Here is a 17,947-nt window from a genome sequence, read left to right on the forward strand (position 1 = left end):
TCTTCGGGTATGCGACAATATGCCAAACTCCCAAATATCTTGAAATGATTGCCTTCGGGTGTCTTCCCAGTGAAGACTTTCTCTTGAGTAATCTTGCCCGATGGCCGATGAGGAGTCTTGTTCTGAACGTAGACAGCTGTGTTGCATGCTTCTGCCCACATGAATTTTGACATATCCTGATCATACAACATGACCCTAGCTGCTTCTACAATAGTCCTGTTTTTCCTTTCTTCCACCCCATTCTGCTCCGGATTGTAGGGAGTTGTCCACTCTCTTTTGATGCCCTCCTTAGTGCAAAAATCAGTGAAGTCCTTATCGACATATTCTCCACCATTATCTAAGCGCAAGAATTTTATTTTCTTACCTGTCAAATTCTCCACTAGAGCCTTGAACACCTTGAATCGACAGAAAACCTCATCCTTGGTTTTCAAAAAATAGATCCAAGTTTTCCTCGAGTGGTCATCAATGAAAGTAAGGAAATACTCGACACCACTGAGAGCTTTGATGGACATAGGTCCGCAGATATCTGAGTGTATCAATCCTAGTACACTCTTGGCCCTATGGTTGCTCCTAGGAAATGCCGCCTTGGCATACTTTCCTAGAGCGCATCCCCTGCATACATCATCTCGTTCCGTACTCAGATCCGGAACTCCTGTTACAATGCTCTTGAGAATTCTCAGAGCTCCATGGTGCAACTGACCCATCCTTCTGTGCCATAGTTCGTTCAAGTATTTGTCCCCATGACTACCTATTAGTGCCATTGGAGATTCTAGTTGTAATCTGTACAACCGATTACTTTTGATCCCGATCTGTGCTTTCTTTTTCCAGCTCGGATGTTTGATGTATACCTTTTCCTTGATGAAGTAGATTTCATAGCCTTTGCCTTGTAGTTGTGACACAAAAAGTAAGTTCATCCCCAATCCTGGCACATGCAACACATTTGTGGCACGGAACCGCTCTCCCGATTCTGTCTGAAAAACTATGGTACCCTTTCCTACTGGAGTACACTTTGCCTTGTTCCCTATGTTGTAGGAAACGTGGGGGGGGGAGCGTTTCTGGCTGGAAACTAGGACGAAATGCGGAAACACGTTTGGTACGGCCAGAAAACGCGTTTCCGGCCGTACTGCCACGTTTCCCGAAACGGAAACGTGGCAGTACGGCCGGAAACACGTTTCCCGGCCGTACAGCCCGCGTTTCCCAATTGAATTGTGTTTTTTTTAATTTTTTAATTTTTTCAAATTTGTTTTTTAATTTTCTAGATGTGTGTCTAAAGTTATAAAAGTGAATTTTTGCCCTAGTGTTGATATGCAGTTCATGGTAATGTTAAATTCTTAAAGTAAAAGTGATATTCTCCTTTATTTTTCATTTTCATCCTTTTACTTAAATTTTTAACATTACCATGAAATGACTCATGATGTTTGAGAGTGGTTTCGCCCTCATTGGATTTCATATGGAGAAAGTAGAATTTTAGATCTCACTCAAAATCCAGCAGACTTATTTGTTTTTCAGGATTTCAGGATTGGGGGGATTGCAATGTTTCCATTGGATTTTATCATGTACTAGGGTATGGAACTTGTATTTAATCAAGAGAACCAAGCCCTCTATGCAGGGGAAACTCCCAATAATCAAGATCATGTAGGGTACTAGGGCATGAAACGTGTATTTAATCAAGAGCACTAAGGTCGTTTGACTATGTAGGAGGAGACTCCCAATACAACAGTGGTCCTTCTAAAGAATGGGATGTGGATGCAGAAAATCCTGATTTGGATCTCTCTCTTGCAGCCTTATAGTCTTTATTGTACTTGCAGCCTCATATATTAATATAAATAAAGGCTGATTTTAAGATTTGGATATCTAATAAAGGTTGCTTTTGGATATTCCGATATTTTTATTTTCATTATGTGATCATTCATGAGTAAATGTGATGTAAATTAAATCTTAATGTTTAAGTGTAATAAATTATAATGTATCATTTATGCTTTATGATTGCACACACACACACACACACACATATATATTCGCGTTTCCCCGTTTCCAAAATTTGGGGAGGTCGCGTTTCGTATCGCTTCCCGTTTCGGAAACTCGTACCCGTTTCCCCGTTTCGTGCAACTTAGCTTGTTCCCCATGGTGATCTGAAAGTTCATCTTCTCTTCTCGATATTCTGAGAAACACTCCTTGATTCCTGTCATATGCCACAAGGCTCCATTGTCTATATATCATACTTCTGATGATGCAACACTAGTCATGAATGCCACTTCTTCTTCCAACTTGGAAGCCAACATAGAGAAATCGAAATCTCTCTCTCTTGCGCAATCTTCTGAAAATATGCGTGAGTCCCCTGAAGTGGATGCCTCTGCATCGTGGTCTTGACCCATAACTGATTTTCCCTTTCTGTCTCTGATTACTTGCTCTGATACGATGTGAAAATTCTATCACTGCAGCAATTGATTTACTTTTCCTACTTATTTCATCATAAGTTATTCATGAAATTACTTCAACAAACATTAAAATAAATACTGGTGCAGATATCACATCGTAATACATAAACAAAAATATGCACACATTGATACAGTTATTTTGGACTAATGTCCCCGGAAAAACCTAATGTGGGAAAGCCGGTGCAACAAAGGAGGATTTTATTATTCAACAATTTTCTTGTACAACAGGGTGCCAAACTGGCTTACCCATAGATAGACAAACTTCCAACACTTTCCTAAACCCAGCGTAGGCCCTACTGACCTCTGCTACAGTCTGAAACCCTTTGCATCAGCCTGAAACCCTCTACGTCAGCCTACTGAGGCTCTGCGCAGCCTCTCTGGGCTTTTGCGTCACTCTTGCAGCCTCTGCGTGGATGATGCAGGCCCTTCTGGCTCTTCGCAGTCTTTGCTGCCTCTACATGGCTTCCTTTGGCTCTGCGTCTGCCTCTTCTGCGCTAATCTCCCGTCTCCATGTTCCGTACTTGCTGCGTCCTGACTGCTCTCCAGACCACTGGTTCAATTTCTCAGCAAACATCGCTCCAGAAATTGAACTGATTGGTCTCCCTCAGTGTGTACTCCAAGTGCCCCTCAAGCCTCCTCTTATACTTTTTCTGTTGACATCTCAATGGCCGAGTCTAAGTCCCGAATCAATGGCTAAGATTAGATCTGGCTTGATCCATGTCTTTTGGACCATTCTAATATAGATTCATATTAATACTCATTAATATTTTATTTTCCCTAAGTTTAGACTTAGAGACTCCATTAAAAATATTAATTATTTTAATATCTCCCGATCTGTTTAGAATCTGCCCGAACCCTTTCTGGGTATTGGAGATCTCATGTACCCCAACCTCTCCACCAAATTTCGTGGCTAGAGCACATATGATGCTACCCCAAATCAACACATTGCGAATCGAATCAGATCAGATGTGTATGTATTGTTCTACTTCACAAGAGGTCGAAGCCCTATTTATAGGGTTTGCATGGGCTAGAAGGGCCTCTCTAGGCGAACTAGAAGAAGGCAGGTTGACTTGATCTCAGGGGTCTTCTTGACCTTTCTAAAAATCAAAATAATATTTTTCTTTTTTATTATATGTGCCCATTTGGGTCTTTTACATCATGACTTTGACTTTGACTTAAGATACAAACCCTAGAGCACACAATGGATGCTTTGACCTATTGACCAATGACCTAAGCATGAAACCTATGCTTTAATAAGTTATTTTTTCTTTTACAATAATTTCCTTTTCTTTCTTTTAATAATACATAATAATTACATTATAACATGACACACATGATAATTATGAAGACTGAAACTAGTTACAATTTCGACACTCCCTCTTAACTAGGGAGGTATTCATAAATGAATAACAGTGCAAAGACAATACTCACTTTGAAAAGTTCTCATAAAAAGAGTATCAACATGCGCAATGCTAGGAATACCCTAATTGCCAAAGTATCCTCGCAACACATCAAAGATCGAAGTGTCATGACACTATTATCATACACTCATGCAAGGATCTAAGGTATTAACAGGGACTAAAGTGTTATCTAGGCATCTGCCACTATAGGTACCATAAGGCTTTAGCCCTAACACCAATCCTCAGGGATCTAGCTATCATATCCAAGGTTGGAGCTCGACAAGACCAATGATATGCTCCCTCACCGGGATCCAAACATCATCAACGACTAACCAAGATGTCCTCCCAAGTACCATCATATAGGGAATTTTATGGTACTTCATCTCTCCCTCTTAATCATTAATCCAAGCATGCTTGTCAAATATATTCAAAACTTCTTAGGGAGAGATCCACATATCAGCTACCTATTCAATCATTAGAACATCTAGTAGCTTGATAACCCCAACCAATATCAAACTTCCAATGTATATGATCTTGTATACTAGCACGAAACTTCGGGGTCTTCAACTATTTTGAAGTTGCTTCATTTATCACATAATCCAAACCATAGATTTAAAAACCAGAACCGTTGACTAGACCGGTCCACCTAATAAACCGGGTTTCAAATCGGAACCGGTCAAACCGGGACTGATCAGATCTCAATTAACTAGTTTTTAAAAAAATACGTTAAATAATTATTTTTTAATGAAAAACAATTTTTAAGATTTAAAACCATGATTCCAAGCCAATAGAGACAAACTATGCAAAGTTTGCTCTTTTATATACCATGTAAAGGTGAATATATCAAAATGGCATTGAGTACAATACAAGTCATCGACAAAATACATAAGCAACGAGGCTCTAAATGGCCTATAAAGTCCAAAAACAATGCTACAAGCTATGAGGCCATTGGCCTACTGCATGACTACAAGTTTAGACTCTACACATGATCAATCATCAAATTCATCACTACTACTAGACACTGGATCATTAATAGGAGCCTACATAGACATCATCTGGTTCAGATTCTGAGGATGCCTCAGCGTCAACTGCAACCTTAGTAGCACTGTCACCAATAACAATAGAAGTGAACCTAATGGAAGCACAATTTGGTCTAGCTGCATGACTAGTGCCTTCCATTGGTTGTTTTCCTTTCCTTGATGCGGCTACTAATCCTTGTTCTGATGGCTCCACCAAATCTGCTTCATCCCCCGCTAATGCCATGTCAATATCAAAATCAACATCAAACACAGGATCTTCGGTCTCCTCCACCCATTCTGATGTTGGATGAATATTGTCCAACACAATGGGATCTAGATCAGGGGTTTTTTTCATCATTTGGTTCCGCCTTAGTCGAAGGTTGTATTGCACAAAGACAAGATGATTTAACCGATTTTGTTCCAAACAATTTTTCTTCTTCATGTGTGTGCACTCAAAAACAGACCAATTGCGCTCACAACTTGAAGCACTGCAAGTTTGGCTGAGGAATCTAACTGCAAACTTTTGCAATTGAGGACATTGGCCGCCAAATGACTCCCACGAATGTGCTGCAAAGAAAAGACATTAATTAGTAACTTAGTTCATTTCATTACTTATTTACAAATTACAAGTATTTATAGATAATTCGAATTGTAAATCTGTAAACAATTTAACTTGAAAAGAGAAAACAAATTGGAATTGCTTACCTGGCTGATCCACATCTCTTGCTATCTTTGCCAGGTGTTTTCCAAAGGTACCAGCTACCATACTGAAAAGAGTAAGTTGTTTATGTATTTCCAACTGGTCTGCATGGATAGGCACTGTTGATCACTAGAGTGGCATCTGATGATTATATGAAGATTCCATTCCCAAGGATGATCCAGAGGACACTTGTACCATCAGATATTATCAGTGAACATATTTTTTTAACTCTACTTCTATTTCTCATCATCTATTCTTATACCCAAATTCCACAACCTGCGGGGAATTGTAATAAGTGATACTAGTAATGATGAGTTTTGAGTCTATAACAGGCCTAGGATGTTGGGACTCGATCAACAAACGAGTACACCTTGGAGTGTTTTTTTTTATCTGGTTAATTATCCCTTCGTTTTTAGAGGCAGATAATTTTCTGGGTTTTTTCACTCACTTTTTACCTGAAATCCGGGGTGACGGTTTGAAGCGTTGAAAAATGTGTAACTAGGTTTGGTCTTCATTAGTATGAAATGTATTCTTGTACATATAAAATGAAAAAGAAATTATTATTATTATTATTGGAGCATGGGTTTCATGTTCAAGTTCTTTTATTTTATAGGTCAAGCACCCATTGAGTGCTTCTAGGGTTTGTCCTAGGTATAAGAGTCATTGTCATATATGGAAGACCCTATGGGCACATTATAAATTGCAAAAGAAAATTTATTGTCTTGAAAATGTCAAAATACCTTCAAGATCAAGTCGGCCTACATGAGTTGTCAAGTCAACCTAAGTTAAGAGACATGTCCTCCCTTGTAGGAAGCCTATATATAGGAAGAACTCGTCCTCCATTTGGACATTCATTCATTCATCTCTCATACGAAGAAGGAAGTAGCAGAAGGACGAAGAAGGAAGTGTGAAGAAGAAGTCAAAGTGTTTGGGTCTCTCTACTTTCTTCTGGGAATGCGAAACTAGGGTTTCTGCATTGGGCAAGTCTAGAAGTTTGATTTTGGAAGTAGGAAGAGCAAGAAGGCAAGAGAAGGTTTCTTAGGGTTTCCTACTAACCCTAAGACTCAAATCAAGGCAGGTGAGGTGAAAGGAAGAGCAACAAGAGGGAGATCGAAGTCTCCTAGTAAAGCAGTAGTAGTTGCAGTAGTTGCTAGGACAAAATTTCGGATTTATTAGGGAGGTTGAAGATATTGTAGCAGGAGGTCGAGGAAGACTTGATCTTGGAGGGTACTTGTCTGAGTCTAGGTCATGGTATTCGTCAATTGAAAAGATCTAAAGGATAAGAAGAGATTTTATGGGTTTTCCCCTCAAGAAGAGGGGTTTTGGCTTGGCTTGGGGCCTACATATTGTGTTGTTGTTCTTACTGTTTTGGTAGTTGTTTGATGTTTTTCATATTGAACTAACAAAGATCAAAGGTAATAAGTAAAAAGCTAACACAAGCAGTTATCAAGTTAAGAGAATTAACATATACATTTCCCTATTGAATTCTCAACATAAAGGTTGAGCCCCTAACACATCTTAGTGTCTAGAGTCGATGTATATTACCATACTAGATCACACAAAAACTTTCATGGAATTTGGTTAGGTCTAGGTAGTCATTTTTTAAATTTTTTAGATTTCCCACAGGTCTAAAATTGCAAATAAAATTGTAATAAGTGTAGTCTATAGAAGTTGTATGAGGTATGAATAATAAAAATTACACCTCTCACCCTCAAATTTCTACTATGACACACTTTGAGGGGTTAATAATGTGTTTTGGACCCTCAAAAGCCACATTTCCTAAGTTTAGTCGAAATTGTGGCATTTAATTAGGCTAGAATTAAATAAAATAGAGTGAAATAAATTATTCCATGTGACAGAAGGACATGGAAATTATCCCAAGTCAAAGAGTTGAGTCAGCGGACATGTGGAAGATGACTGAGCACACTGCATCATAAATACACCATTATTTGACAAAATCGAATTTCCCAGAGATAAAACAACAGTTGCACATGTGGAAAATCGAATTTATTAGAGGAACTCATGCACTAAAGGAATATTCTATGGAATATTTAGACTGAGGATTTTGTGGGGCCTTCTCTCACTGTTAGCTCGAGTGCTTCTACACTTAGCACTTCACATGGAGGATTATGAGTTTCACTTGGAGGAGATCACGCAGTTCCTAGGGATCTGTGCAGAGCATCTTTGGGATCATCATCTGAGGTGGCAACACTTGGTTCGAGTTTGATTTGGTTTGACGGGAGTTATCTCATTGCTTTGGTTCACTCATGGATATGTTTACTATGCCATATAGAGAAATCGATTTTCTTTGGGTGCCACATGAGGAATTTGATTTGCCTTGGTGTCTCTATCATCTCTACTTGGAACTCGACTTGCACTTTCTTGGGATTTGCTCAAAGTTTAGTTCTCACATGCATTCTTCCTTGGGATTTGCTCCCAACTCTCTATATAATGAGGCTATGGGTTTTCATACTATATCATGTAATACAAGCAATTGTGCTTGAGGAGACACTGCATAATTGTATTCACTACTTGCAATATAATACAACAGTCTTTGGAGTAAATTGTGATGGTGTTCTTCTCCTTGCATATGTGGTAAATTCTTGACTTCTTGTTATGCTTCTACTTATTTGCTCATGTCATTGTTTCTTTCATGCTTGTTCAAGTTATGTTAGTATGCAGCTATCCCATATTAGCATAAGAATTACTTATTTGTTTTAGGAAAATGAATCTTCTAGTGAATGTTAGATGTATCTCTAGGAATTCTTTTCACTGCACTAGTTTAATTTGAAACCTCATATATAAATTCTGTCCCCTTAATCATAATGTCATTTTCATATGAGGTCAGATTTTAGAGCACGCATACACAAAATAGAATACAATAGCGGAATTTACACCTAATTCAACAACATCATATATCATAATAACATGAATTTACCATCCGCGAATTTGGTTCTGTTATCTTAAGTTGTAATGATCTTTTCTTGCTTAAATACTTGCTTTTAAAAATGGAAGCCATTTTTTAGCAAAATAAGATCCCATCTAAAATGGCCATTATTTATTGTAACACTAGTGAGCCATGTGTGAAATCCTGATTGATTCCCATCATAGGTAGGATAGGGATGTTAATTGGTTTCTTTGCAAATTTCATAGCCATTGGAATGCTTTGGAAGCGTTGGATCTTTTGACTCAAATCATGTCCTATAATACTCTCATCAATGCTCTTTTCGATAGTGCTTGGGTAGGGATGCTGTTGATTACTGTATGGTAGGATGTGTGAGTAACTTCATATTTTAAGAAAATACATATTGATTTTTGCATATTGTAATTTATCTAGCCATGCTAGATTAAATTTAAATAAAGTTGATATTATTTCCCCAAATTTGGTCAATAATGATATTAAAATTTGGTAAGCTTCATTTGATTTTGTTTGCATTGTGTAGTTGGGACATAATTGCGGAGAATCTTGGTTTCATGTTGGTCTTTGGGGACTTGGTTTGGATTCCATTCACTTTCAGTATTCAGGTACGAGGAAAGTTAGCTTGTAATTATTAATGTGAAATTTAGCATGTTTTACTGCCCATGTGAAATGAACAAACGTTCAAATAAGTAGAATAAGGGCTACCTTTCCTTAGTTAATAGTCTAATATGCTTCAATAACATATGATATAATAGTTTGAGGTGTTCAGCAGTAAAAATTTAAAACTTAGTTGTCTTAGAGTAGGTTAAGAGTTACTATAATGACAAACAATTTTTCGTAAAAAATGTCAAACTTAGTTGACTTTAAACTTAATAAAGCTACATAATATTTTTTAGCATAATGGGAAAACTTCATTTTAAAGCTATCAACTAAATGCTAGTGAATCCTATTATGGAAATCGAAACCTAAAGAAAATCAAGACACACGAGAGAGGTCTCTGTATTATATTGCATTGCATTTATGAGAAAGTGAAAGCTTTCTTATAAAAGGGTTACAACCTAGTTGAGTCAATCTACTTTATGAATGTGGGATAGACTGAGAAACACACTAAAGTGAAATAAAGCATAAAATAACCTAAAGGCCAAGTGTCTTTATTAACATTTCTAATATCTAATTGACCATAACATTAACACCCTCCCTTAATGGTCAATCTGTTGAAAAATGTAACTAGGTTTGGTCTTTGTACTTTTATCAATATATATTTCACATAAAAGCAAAAAGAAGAAAAAACGTGTGATATTTTCTGTGGTATTTCAGAGCTGGTACAGGGCTGAAATTGCAGGGCCCAAAATTTCAGGAAGAGGCTGGAATTTTAGGAAGCTATTAGAATTCAGAGATTTGACCAGCATTGACTTTTGATGACTATGATTTGTTGAAGATGGCTTGAAGGAGGGCTGATTTGGGTCTATGTGGCAGTCTTGGTCTTGGGTCTTGGATATCTCACTTTGATCTTATTCTATAAGAAGATAATTTTTGTGGGTTTTCCCCCTTGTGGGGTTTTTTCCTTGGCTTGGAGCCTATATTTTGTGTCCTTGTCTCTTGTGGTTTTCATGTTTTGTACTTTTGGTAATTGCTTGATGAAAGAAGAGAACATAAAAATTTAATAAAGAAGCTAACAAATTCACAAGTAATTATCATGACAGAAAAATCAACCCTAATCTACAAGCTTACTGATTTCTCAACATGGTTTCAGAGCTAAGGTAAAAGAAGGCAGTTTGGATATCAGATTTTGTTGGCATAATTGAAGACATTCTTACTCCAATCCTTACAAGAAGGAGATTTGAAGAAGCCCTAAGTTTGGAAGAAACCTAGCATACATAGAGACCAGGACGATAAAGGTGTTACTAAGGACTGAACTAATTCTTAGAACAACAAAGCATTTGCAATGCTCTGTGGAAGAAAATTCAGATGATTGATTAGAGGAAGAAATACAAAGATTTTGAGGCAGATATACAAAGGTATGAGAGATATGTAAGAGCTTCCTGTAGCAGAAGACGCAAGTTCCTGTGGCAGCTTTCTATAATGCAAGATTTTTGTGGTACTATAATTTTGTGACAATAATGACAATACATCTTCTGTGGATCCGAACTGCTATGGCAACATATTCTCGATGGCATTGAACTTATTGTGGACTATTGCTACAATAACCATTTCACAATTGATCTAAAGTTCAAGAACAAATCCTTGTGGGGACCAAAGATCTATAAAGCATCACTATATGAGAGCAAGGCTATCACCAATTACTAATGCATGTATCTCTGAGAAAATTGTGAACAAGCTTACTGATTTCTCAAAATAGTTTCAGAGCTAAGGTTAAAAGAAGGCAGTCTGAATATCAGATTTTGTTGGCATATTTGAAGACATTCTTACACCAATCCTTACAAGAAGGAGATCTGAAGAAGCACTAAGTTTGGAAGAAACCTAGCATACATAGAGACCAGGACTATAAAGGTGTTACTAAGGACTGAACTAAGTCTTAGAACAACGAAGTATTTGCAATTCTCTATGAAAGAAAATTCGGATGATTGATTAGAGGAAGAAATACAATGATTCTGAGGCAGATATACAAAGGTATGAGAGATATATAAGAGCTTCCTGTAGCAGAAGATGCAAGTTCCTGTGGCAGCTTTCTATAATGCAAGCTTTTTGTGGCACTATAATTTTGTGGCAATAATGACAATACGTTTTCTGTGGATCCGAACTGCTGTGGCAACATATTCTCGATGGCATTTGAACATATTGTGGACTATTGTTACAATAACCATTTCACAATTGATCTGATGTTCAAGAACAAATCCTTGTGGGGACCAAAGATTTATAAAGCATCACTATATGAGAGCAAGGCTGTCGCCAATTACTAATGCATGTATCTCTGAGAAAATTGCGAACACTGTATGCTAGTCATGTACAATGATTTGAATTTGAAAGAAGTTGAGATCTATATCTGGGATAGTAAGAAGGCTTTAAGGAGAACCAACCCTCAGCGTAGGGAATTTCTTTGTGGCATCTGAGTATACTTCACTGGCTAAATTCGCTGTCCATGTTACCTGTGTATGAAGAAAAGATTTGAAGTAGAATATTTGATATATGATCTCTGGTCCGAACTCTTTTGAAAGACTTACATACTATTTTCTTTTGTGACAAATCTCTTCACCATTGGAGAACAACACATATATTCTAATATCTGCTAAGAAGACCGAAGCTTGTGACATGAAATCTGAGGCATATAAAAGCGAACTTGTTTGGGAAAATGTGATCAATACAATGAGGTTTTGTGACACCTCTATAAGTTCTATCTGAAACTATATAAGGCAGCTTGACTTATTCGGAAACCATCCATTTTTGACATCCAAAAAGATCATCATCTCTGAAATCAATACAATTCTGTGGCACTATGATTATATATCTAAGGGACAAAGAAAAAAAGTATGTTGAAGGAACCAAAACCTTATGGATCATCACTAAGGCATGTAAATATACATATGATGAAGATAAAGAACATCTTTCAATGACATTCATGGCAACATACCTAAGCTTATTATGAGACCATTGCTACCGCAGTGGACGAGGTATATAGAGATAACTTGTGTCCAGAAAAATACATAAGACAACTCTCTTGAAGACCGAAAACTTCTAGAATTCATCTCCTAGTGTGAAGACCGAAACATTGGAGCTCTATGGATGGACTGTGATTTGGAACTTATCTCTGTAAGATCAGTACATGAAGCAGTCACGCTACACAAATCTCCTTCCTATACATAATAGAAGAATGAATGACATCATGGAAGCCTACCTGAAGTTTGAAAGAAATGATTTAGAGGATTAAAACGAAGTTGAAAGTGATAGACCTGAAGAATGTTACTCTATGTTATATCAAAAGGATAAAAGTACAAAATTCAAAGAACTATATCTGTAGATTAATGAACATCTCTGCGATACAAATATGAGAAGCAGTCCTTTTTGAATGAAGTCAACTGAAGGAACAAGACCAGATCTCCACAAAGAAGGATAGGTAAATTCAAAGAGGTATGTATAAATTATGTAATTTGAAATCAATGATCTATAGTAGTGATGCTAAGATAATGATCTTATGAAAAATTAGTAATGCATCATAAAAAGGGCTCGTGTAGAGAACATTGACATTTGTATTATCTCCTTGAATATGTAGACTAGGTCTTATGGTCGAGGAATAAAATCTCTGGTATAGGAGGCTTATCAAAAATGTCTCTAGGCCCTAGGGTACTTTAACTAACTCAAACAACATGCTTGTAGAGTTTTGGATTTCCTAATATGACAGATTTTGAAGACATTGGCATCTAGGGTTTGTAAATCTGAGCAAAGTTTGTGATTAGTAAACCCTAGGAATGGAAATCCTAACTAATTGTTTCTGCTGTAAAAGGAAAACCCTAGTTCTTGAGTTTGACAGGAATGACAAGGTTGGTGAACAATTTGAGATTAAGAGGGAGCTAACCCTCTTCAAAAAGATAGGTACCTTACATTTCCTTGATTACCACTATTGCTATTTTATCTTTGTACTTTTCCTTTTTGTTCCTTCATAGCTTTCTAATAAAGGTTGCAGACCAAGTCAAGATCTATCTAAGATTGATCAACAGATGGAAGAGTTGAGAGAACGTGGCAAAACATGAAGATTAAGAGGAAAAGAAGAAAAAATTGATTAGATGGCAAGAAGTTCACCTACCTTAGCTGAAAAGAAGGAAATCTGATTGGTTCGATTAAATGGTACTAATGCTGCTAGAGACACTACTGATATTTGGGAGCTAATATGATGTGAAGCTAGAAGGAAGTAATATTGACTTCAGAAGGAGCAAGAGGAAGAAATTGACTCTATAAGATCTTGGATGGATACAATATTAATTGAAGATTGAAAGGGAAAAGATGACAGATCAATGAAAAGATCTTGTGGTAGGAAGTTGAAGAGTTCTGATATCGTTGTACCAACAACTGATTGATCTAGGAACACATTGATTCACAATATTGATGCTGATAAAATACTGTTATAATTTCTTGAAAAAGGATGAAGGCAAAATCTTGTCACGAAGATAGAGTATATGAAGACGTGTGTGATCAACTTTGTAAGAGTTTGGCTTCATAAGATATTTGACGAACTACTTAATGACATGAGAGAGCTATGTGAAGATTGAGAAAGGATCCAGGAAGGTCGAAGCTTAGTATGATGTGATGTGAGCCCTACAAGCTACAACTAGATCTCCACGGAAGAACAAGTAGTTGATGGTTGAGACACGCTGAGGCTTGTGGTTATGTCTCCCAGGTTGAGAGGGAGTAAGGATTTCCTCCCTAGTTGAGAGGGAGTGAGGATGGACATCATATTCTCTAAGTGTCATGCACTAGGCTAGGACTAACAGTCGTAAGTCTAGTGAAGGCATTGGTAGGGAGAATGGAGGATTGGATAAGCATCTGGGACCGATACTCCTTGAGGAATGGTATCCAAGATAGGAGTAGTCTCGAGGACCGATACTCTTTGAGGATAGGGTAGGGCATCCAAGATAAGAGTAGTCTTGAGGAGGACCGATATTCTTTGAGGATTGAGAATCCAAGATAAGAATAGTCCTGTAAGGACATACTTGGTGAACATCCAGATGGGGTATGTGCCTTGAGAGGCAGTGGTGGTGTCCAAATGTATGCCTCCCAACGTTGTGCTCTAATCTAGTGGAGAGTTAGAGCTTGTCAAGTCAAGGCCTTGCTATTTTGTAATTGACAATGTTGGTTATGATGATGATGTTAGATATCATTTTTTTAGCGATTCAACTGCGATAAGTAAGTCATTCACGTATGACCATTTCCATGAGAGGTAGTTGTAACTGACTAATTTCTTATGATTTTTGAATGGTCCACTTAGCACTCATTGCATCGAGTGATGCTCATAGGGGTGAAGAAGTGGGATTGAAACTAGTGAAATGAATCACATAGCATCAATCATCACTTTCGGGGCTTGCACTCGGTAACCAGGACTTTCCGAGAGGTCACCCATCCTAGATCGCCTTTGATGCTTATCAATCTGAACCCTTCTTATGAAAATATTTCAATTTGAGAGTACCCTTGTATCCTGTTGTGTAATTATGAATACCTCCCTAGTTAAGAGGGAGGGTTGAAAATGCAACTAGGTTCAACCTTCATAATTATCTTTGTACTTGTATCAATATATATTTCGTGTAAAAGAAAAAAGAAGAAAAAGAAATTTATTATTATTATTATTTTCTAGTCAAATCATTTCTTCATGCTTCTAGGGTTTATTGAGTCAATAAGAAAATGTGTTATGAGTCAAAGTCCCATTTGGACTATTTGTAAGAAAAAGAAAAAGAAAATATTTTGAGTCAAAAGAGTCAATTTTGTCACCACGAGACTAAGCCGGCCCTCTAGATGGACAAATCGACCAATCCATAAGTTGTGTCTCTTCGTATGGTTGAACAACTATATATTGGCAACTGTGCTCCACATTTTGGCAAACAATTCAATTTCTGTGAAAACAAGAAGAAGAAAATCAACGAAGTAAAAGAAGAGAGAGAGAGCAAAGTCAAAGGAGGGAGAAAGTTCTGTTTTCTAACCTAATTTGTCTACACGTGCAAGATTTTCTGTGGTATATCAGAGCTGGTATAGGGCCCAAAATTTCATGAAGAGGCTGAAATTTTGGGAAGTGATCAGAATTCAGAGATTTGACCAGCATTGACTTTGTTGACTACAATTTGTGAAGATGGTCTGAAGGAGGGTTGACTTAGGTCTATGTGGCAATCTTGGTCTTGGTTTTGGGTCTTGGATATCTCACTTTGATCTTATTTCATAAGACGAGAAAGTTTCTGGGTTTCCTCCTTGTGGGGGTTTTGCCCTGGCTTGGAGCCTATATTTTGTGTCCTTGTCTCTTGTGATCTTCATGTTTTGTACTTTTGGTAATTACTTGATGAAAGAAGAGAACATAAAAAATTAATAAAGAAGCCAACAAATTAGCAAGTAATTATCATGACAGAGAAATCAATCCTAATCTACAAGCTTATTGATTTCTCAACACAATCTACTAACTACACCAACTTATCCTGAAACTTAACATATTTTTAAGGACCCAAAAACTTGGTAAAAGTGTTTGTAGTTTGGTCCTCTGTGGGATTGTATTGCAGCTCAATAGATTCATCCTCTACAATGAAGTGGCAATGTATCTCAACATGTGTGGTACATGTGGAAGATTGGATTCTTGGCTAGTTTGAGCGCCTCTTGATTGTCTTGTCTTTAGGGATGTTTGCTCTATCTATTTCATTTTCAGGTTTGCAAACACCCTTCTAAGCCAAATTGCCTCACATGCTCCTTTCACTACTCTTTGATATTCTGCTTCCATTGATAAAAGGGTTGCTTCTTGTTAGTCAATGTGGGTGCAATCATGCCAAGGATGAATACATATCTAGAAGTTGATTTTCTATCATTCACACTACCTACCCAATGTAAATCTATATAGTCACATAGCCTAGGATGTTGCTTCTGTTGTATAAAATGGCAAAGTCAAGTGTTGTTACACATCTCAACAACTGTTTGCTGCAATCTAATTCTCCACCTTTGCTATTGTGATGAATCCAGAAATGAAGCACACAATGTAGCTCAAATTATGCCTAGTGTCTGTAAGGTATATGAAGCTCCCCACTAGCTACTTATAGACTAACTCATTAACTGCTTAAGAGCTGGCCTTGGCTGAAAATTTTATCCCTTTCTCCAATCTGTAGATAACATTTTGCAATTTTTCATTCTAAATCTGTCAATCAAACTCTGACATAATTTGTTTGTGAGATAAAAATGTTGCTACCCATTTACCAAACTTCTACACTTAAATGGTAATATAGGAGGTCTAGATCAGTTATGCCATTTACATATATGACTAGTAGAATGATATCATTACCAATGCTTTGATGTATAGATTGGAATTTGAAGGACTCCTTTTGGAACGCCTGTTCATCCAAGTACCTGTTAGTTTTCATGTACCATGCCTTGGTGTTTGCTTTAGGCCATAAAGGTCTCTCTTTAGTTTTCCAACAAGTTGCGATTTCCATGGAACTTGAAACTTGTGGTCAATAAAGATCTTCTAGCCATACTGTGCTGTGTTGATTTTTCAAGTGTAATAGACACTAGCACAATATTTCTGAAAACTGATAATTACTTCTAATGATGTTGATCTTCTTTTAGTGTTTCCGATATATCATTAAGCAATTATACTTCAGAAGTTCAACCATACAAAAACATTGGAATAGTAGGGATCACAATGCACAAAGAGAGCACAAGATTTACCTTGGAAAAAGTCACTAAGGAAAAAAGCCCAACAACCTTTTCAATAGAGAAATTCTTCTATTCAACAAGAGACACACCTAGTCCATCTAGTCATTCCAATCTGATCCAACAATCCTCTCTACTGATCTACCCTAGAATTTCAACCCTCCTGCAACTACGAGAATCCTAGAATTTTGGCCCCCTGCAATTGCCCAAAGATTTCGGCCCCTACAAGAGAAATTACCCAGAAAAAGTGTGAACTACATAGAGAGAGAGTTCTTCCACATGTGCGAGAGAGAGAGAGAGAGAGAGAGAGAGATAAATTTCTTCATTCTTTTTGTCATCGTCCTTCTTGTCCTTCACTAGGATGCCCAGAAATTGTCTTGCTTGAGAGAGTGCGAATTGGTGGCTTGAGGAGAAGGTCAGTTGCCTTTATATAGTGGTTCAAATGGGTGTGGCTCTGCCCTGTTCATCCAAGTACCTGTTAGTTTTCATGTACCATGCCTTGGTGTTTGCTTTAGGCCATAAAGATCCCTCTTTTGTTTTCCAACAAGATGTGATTTCCATGGAACTTGAAACTTGTGGTCGATAAAGATCTTCTAGCCATACTATGTTGTGTTGATTTTTCAAGTGTAATAGACACTAGCACAATATTTCTGAAAACTGATAATTACTTTTAATAATGTTGATCTTCGTTTAGTGTTTCCAATATATAATTAAGAAATTATACTTCAGAAGTTCAACCATACAAAAACAGTGGAATAGTAGGGATCGCAATGCATAAAGAGAGCACAAGATTTACCTTGGAAAAAGCCACTAAGGCGAAAAACCCAACAACCTTTTCAATACAGAAATTCTTCTGTTCAAAAAGAGACACACCTAGCCCATCTAGTCATCAACTAGGTCATATTGAACTTTAACAAATCTATGGTCAAACCCTCCAAGTCAAACCTTCCAATTTGATCCAACACTTCGCTCTACTGATCTACCCCAGAATTTCGGCTCTCTTGCAACTACCAGAATCCCATATATTTGGCCCCCTGCAATTGCCTAGAGATTTCTGCCCCTACAAGAGAATTTGCCCAAAAAAAGTGTGAACTACATAGAGAGAGTCCTTCCACACGTGCGAG

General features: G+C 37.3%; 1 protein-coding gene across 1 annotated transcript in view; it reads left to right on the top strand.

The window, feature by feature from the left end:
- Positions 1 to 17,947, top strand: part of LOC149196459 (delta(14)-sterol reductase-like) — a 280,806-nt gene that overhangs the window by 232,691 nt on the left and 30,168 nt on the right. The window contains exon 9 of the mRNA XM_089405570.1: positions 9,001 to 9,082. Coding sequence (XP_089261696.1) covers positions 9,001 to 9,082 — 82 coding nt within the window. The remainder of the gene's footprint in view (positions 1 to 9,000; positions 9,083 to 17,947) is intronic.

Source organism: Pinus tabuliformis, chromosome 2_2, assembly GCF_031772625.1.
Source record: "Pinus tabuliformis cultivar Carrire ecotype Pingquan chromosome 2_2, CPIR1, whole genome shotgun sequence".
Classification (NCBI taxonomy): Eukaryota; Viridiplantae; Streptophyta; class Pinopsida; order Pinales; family Pinaceae; genus Pinus; species Pinus tabuliformis.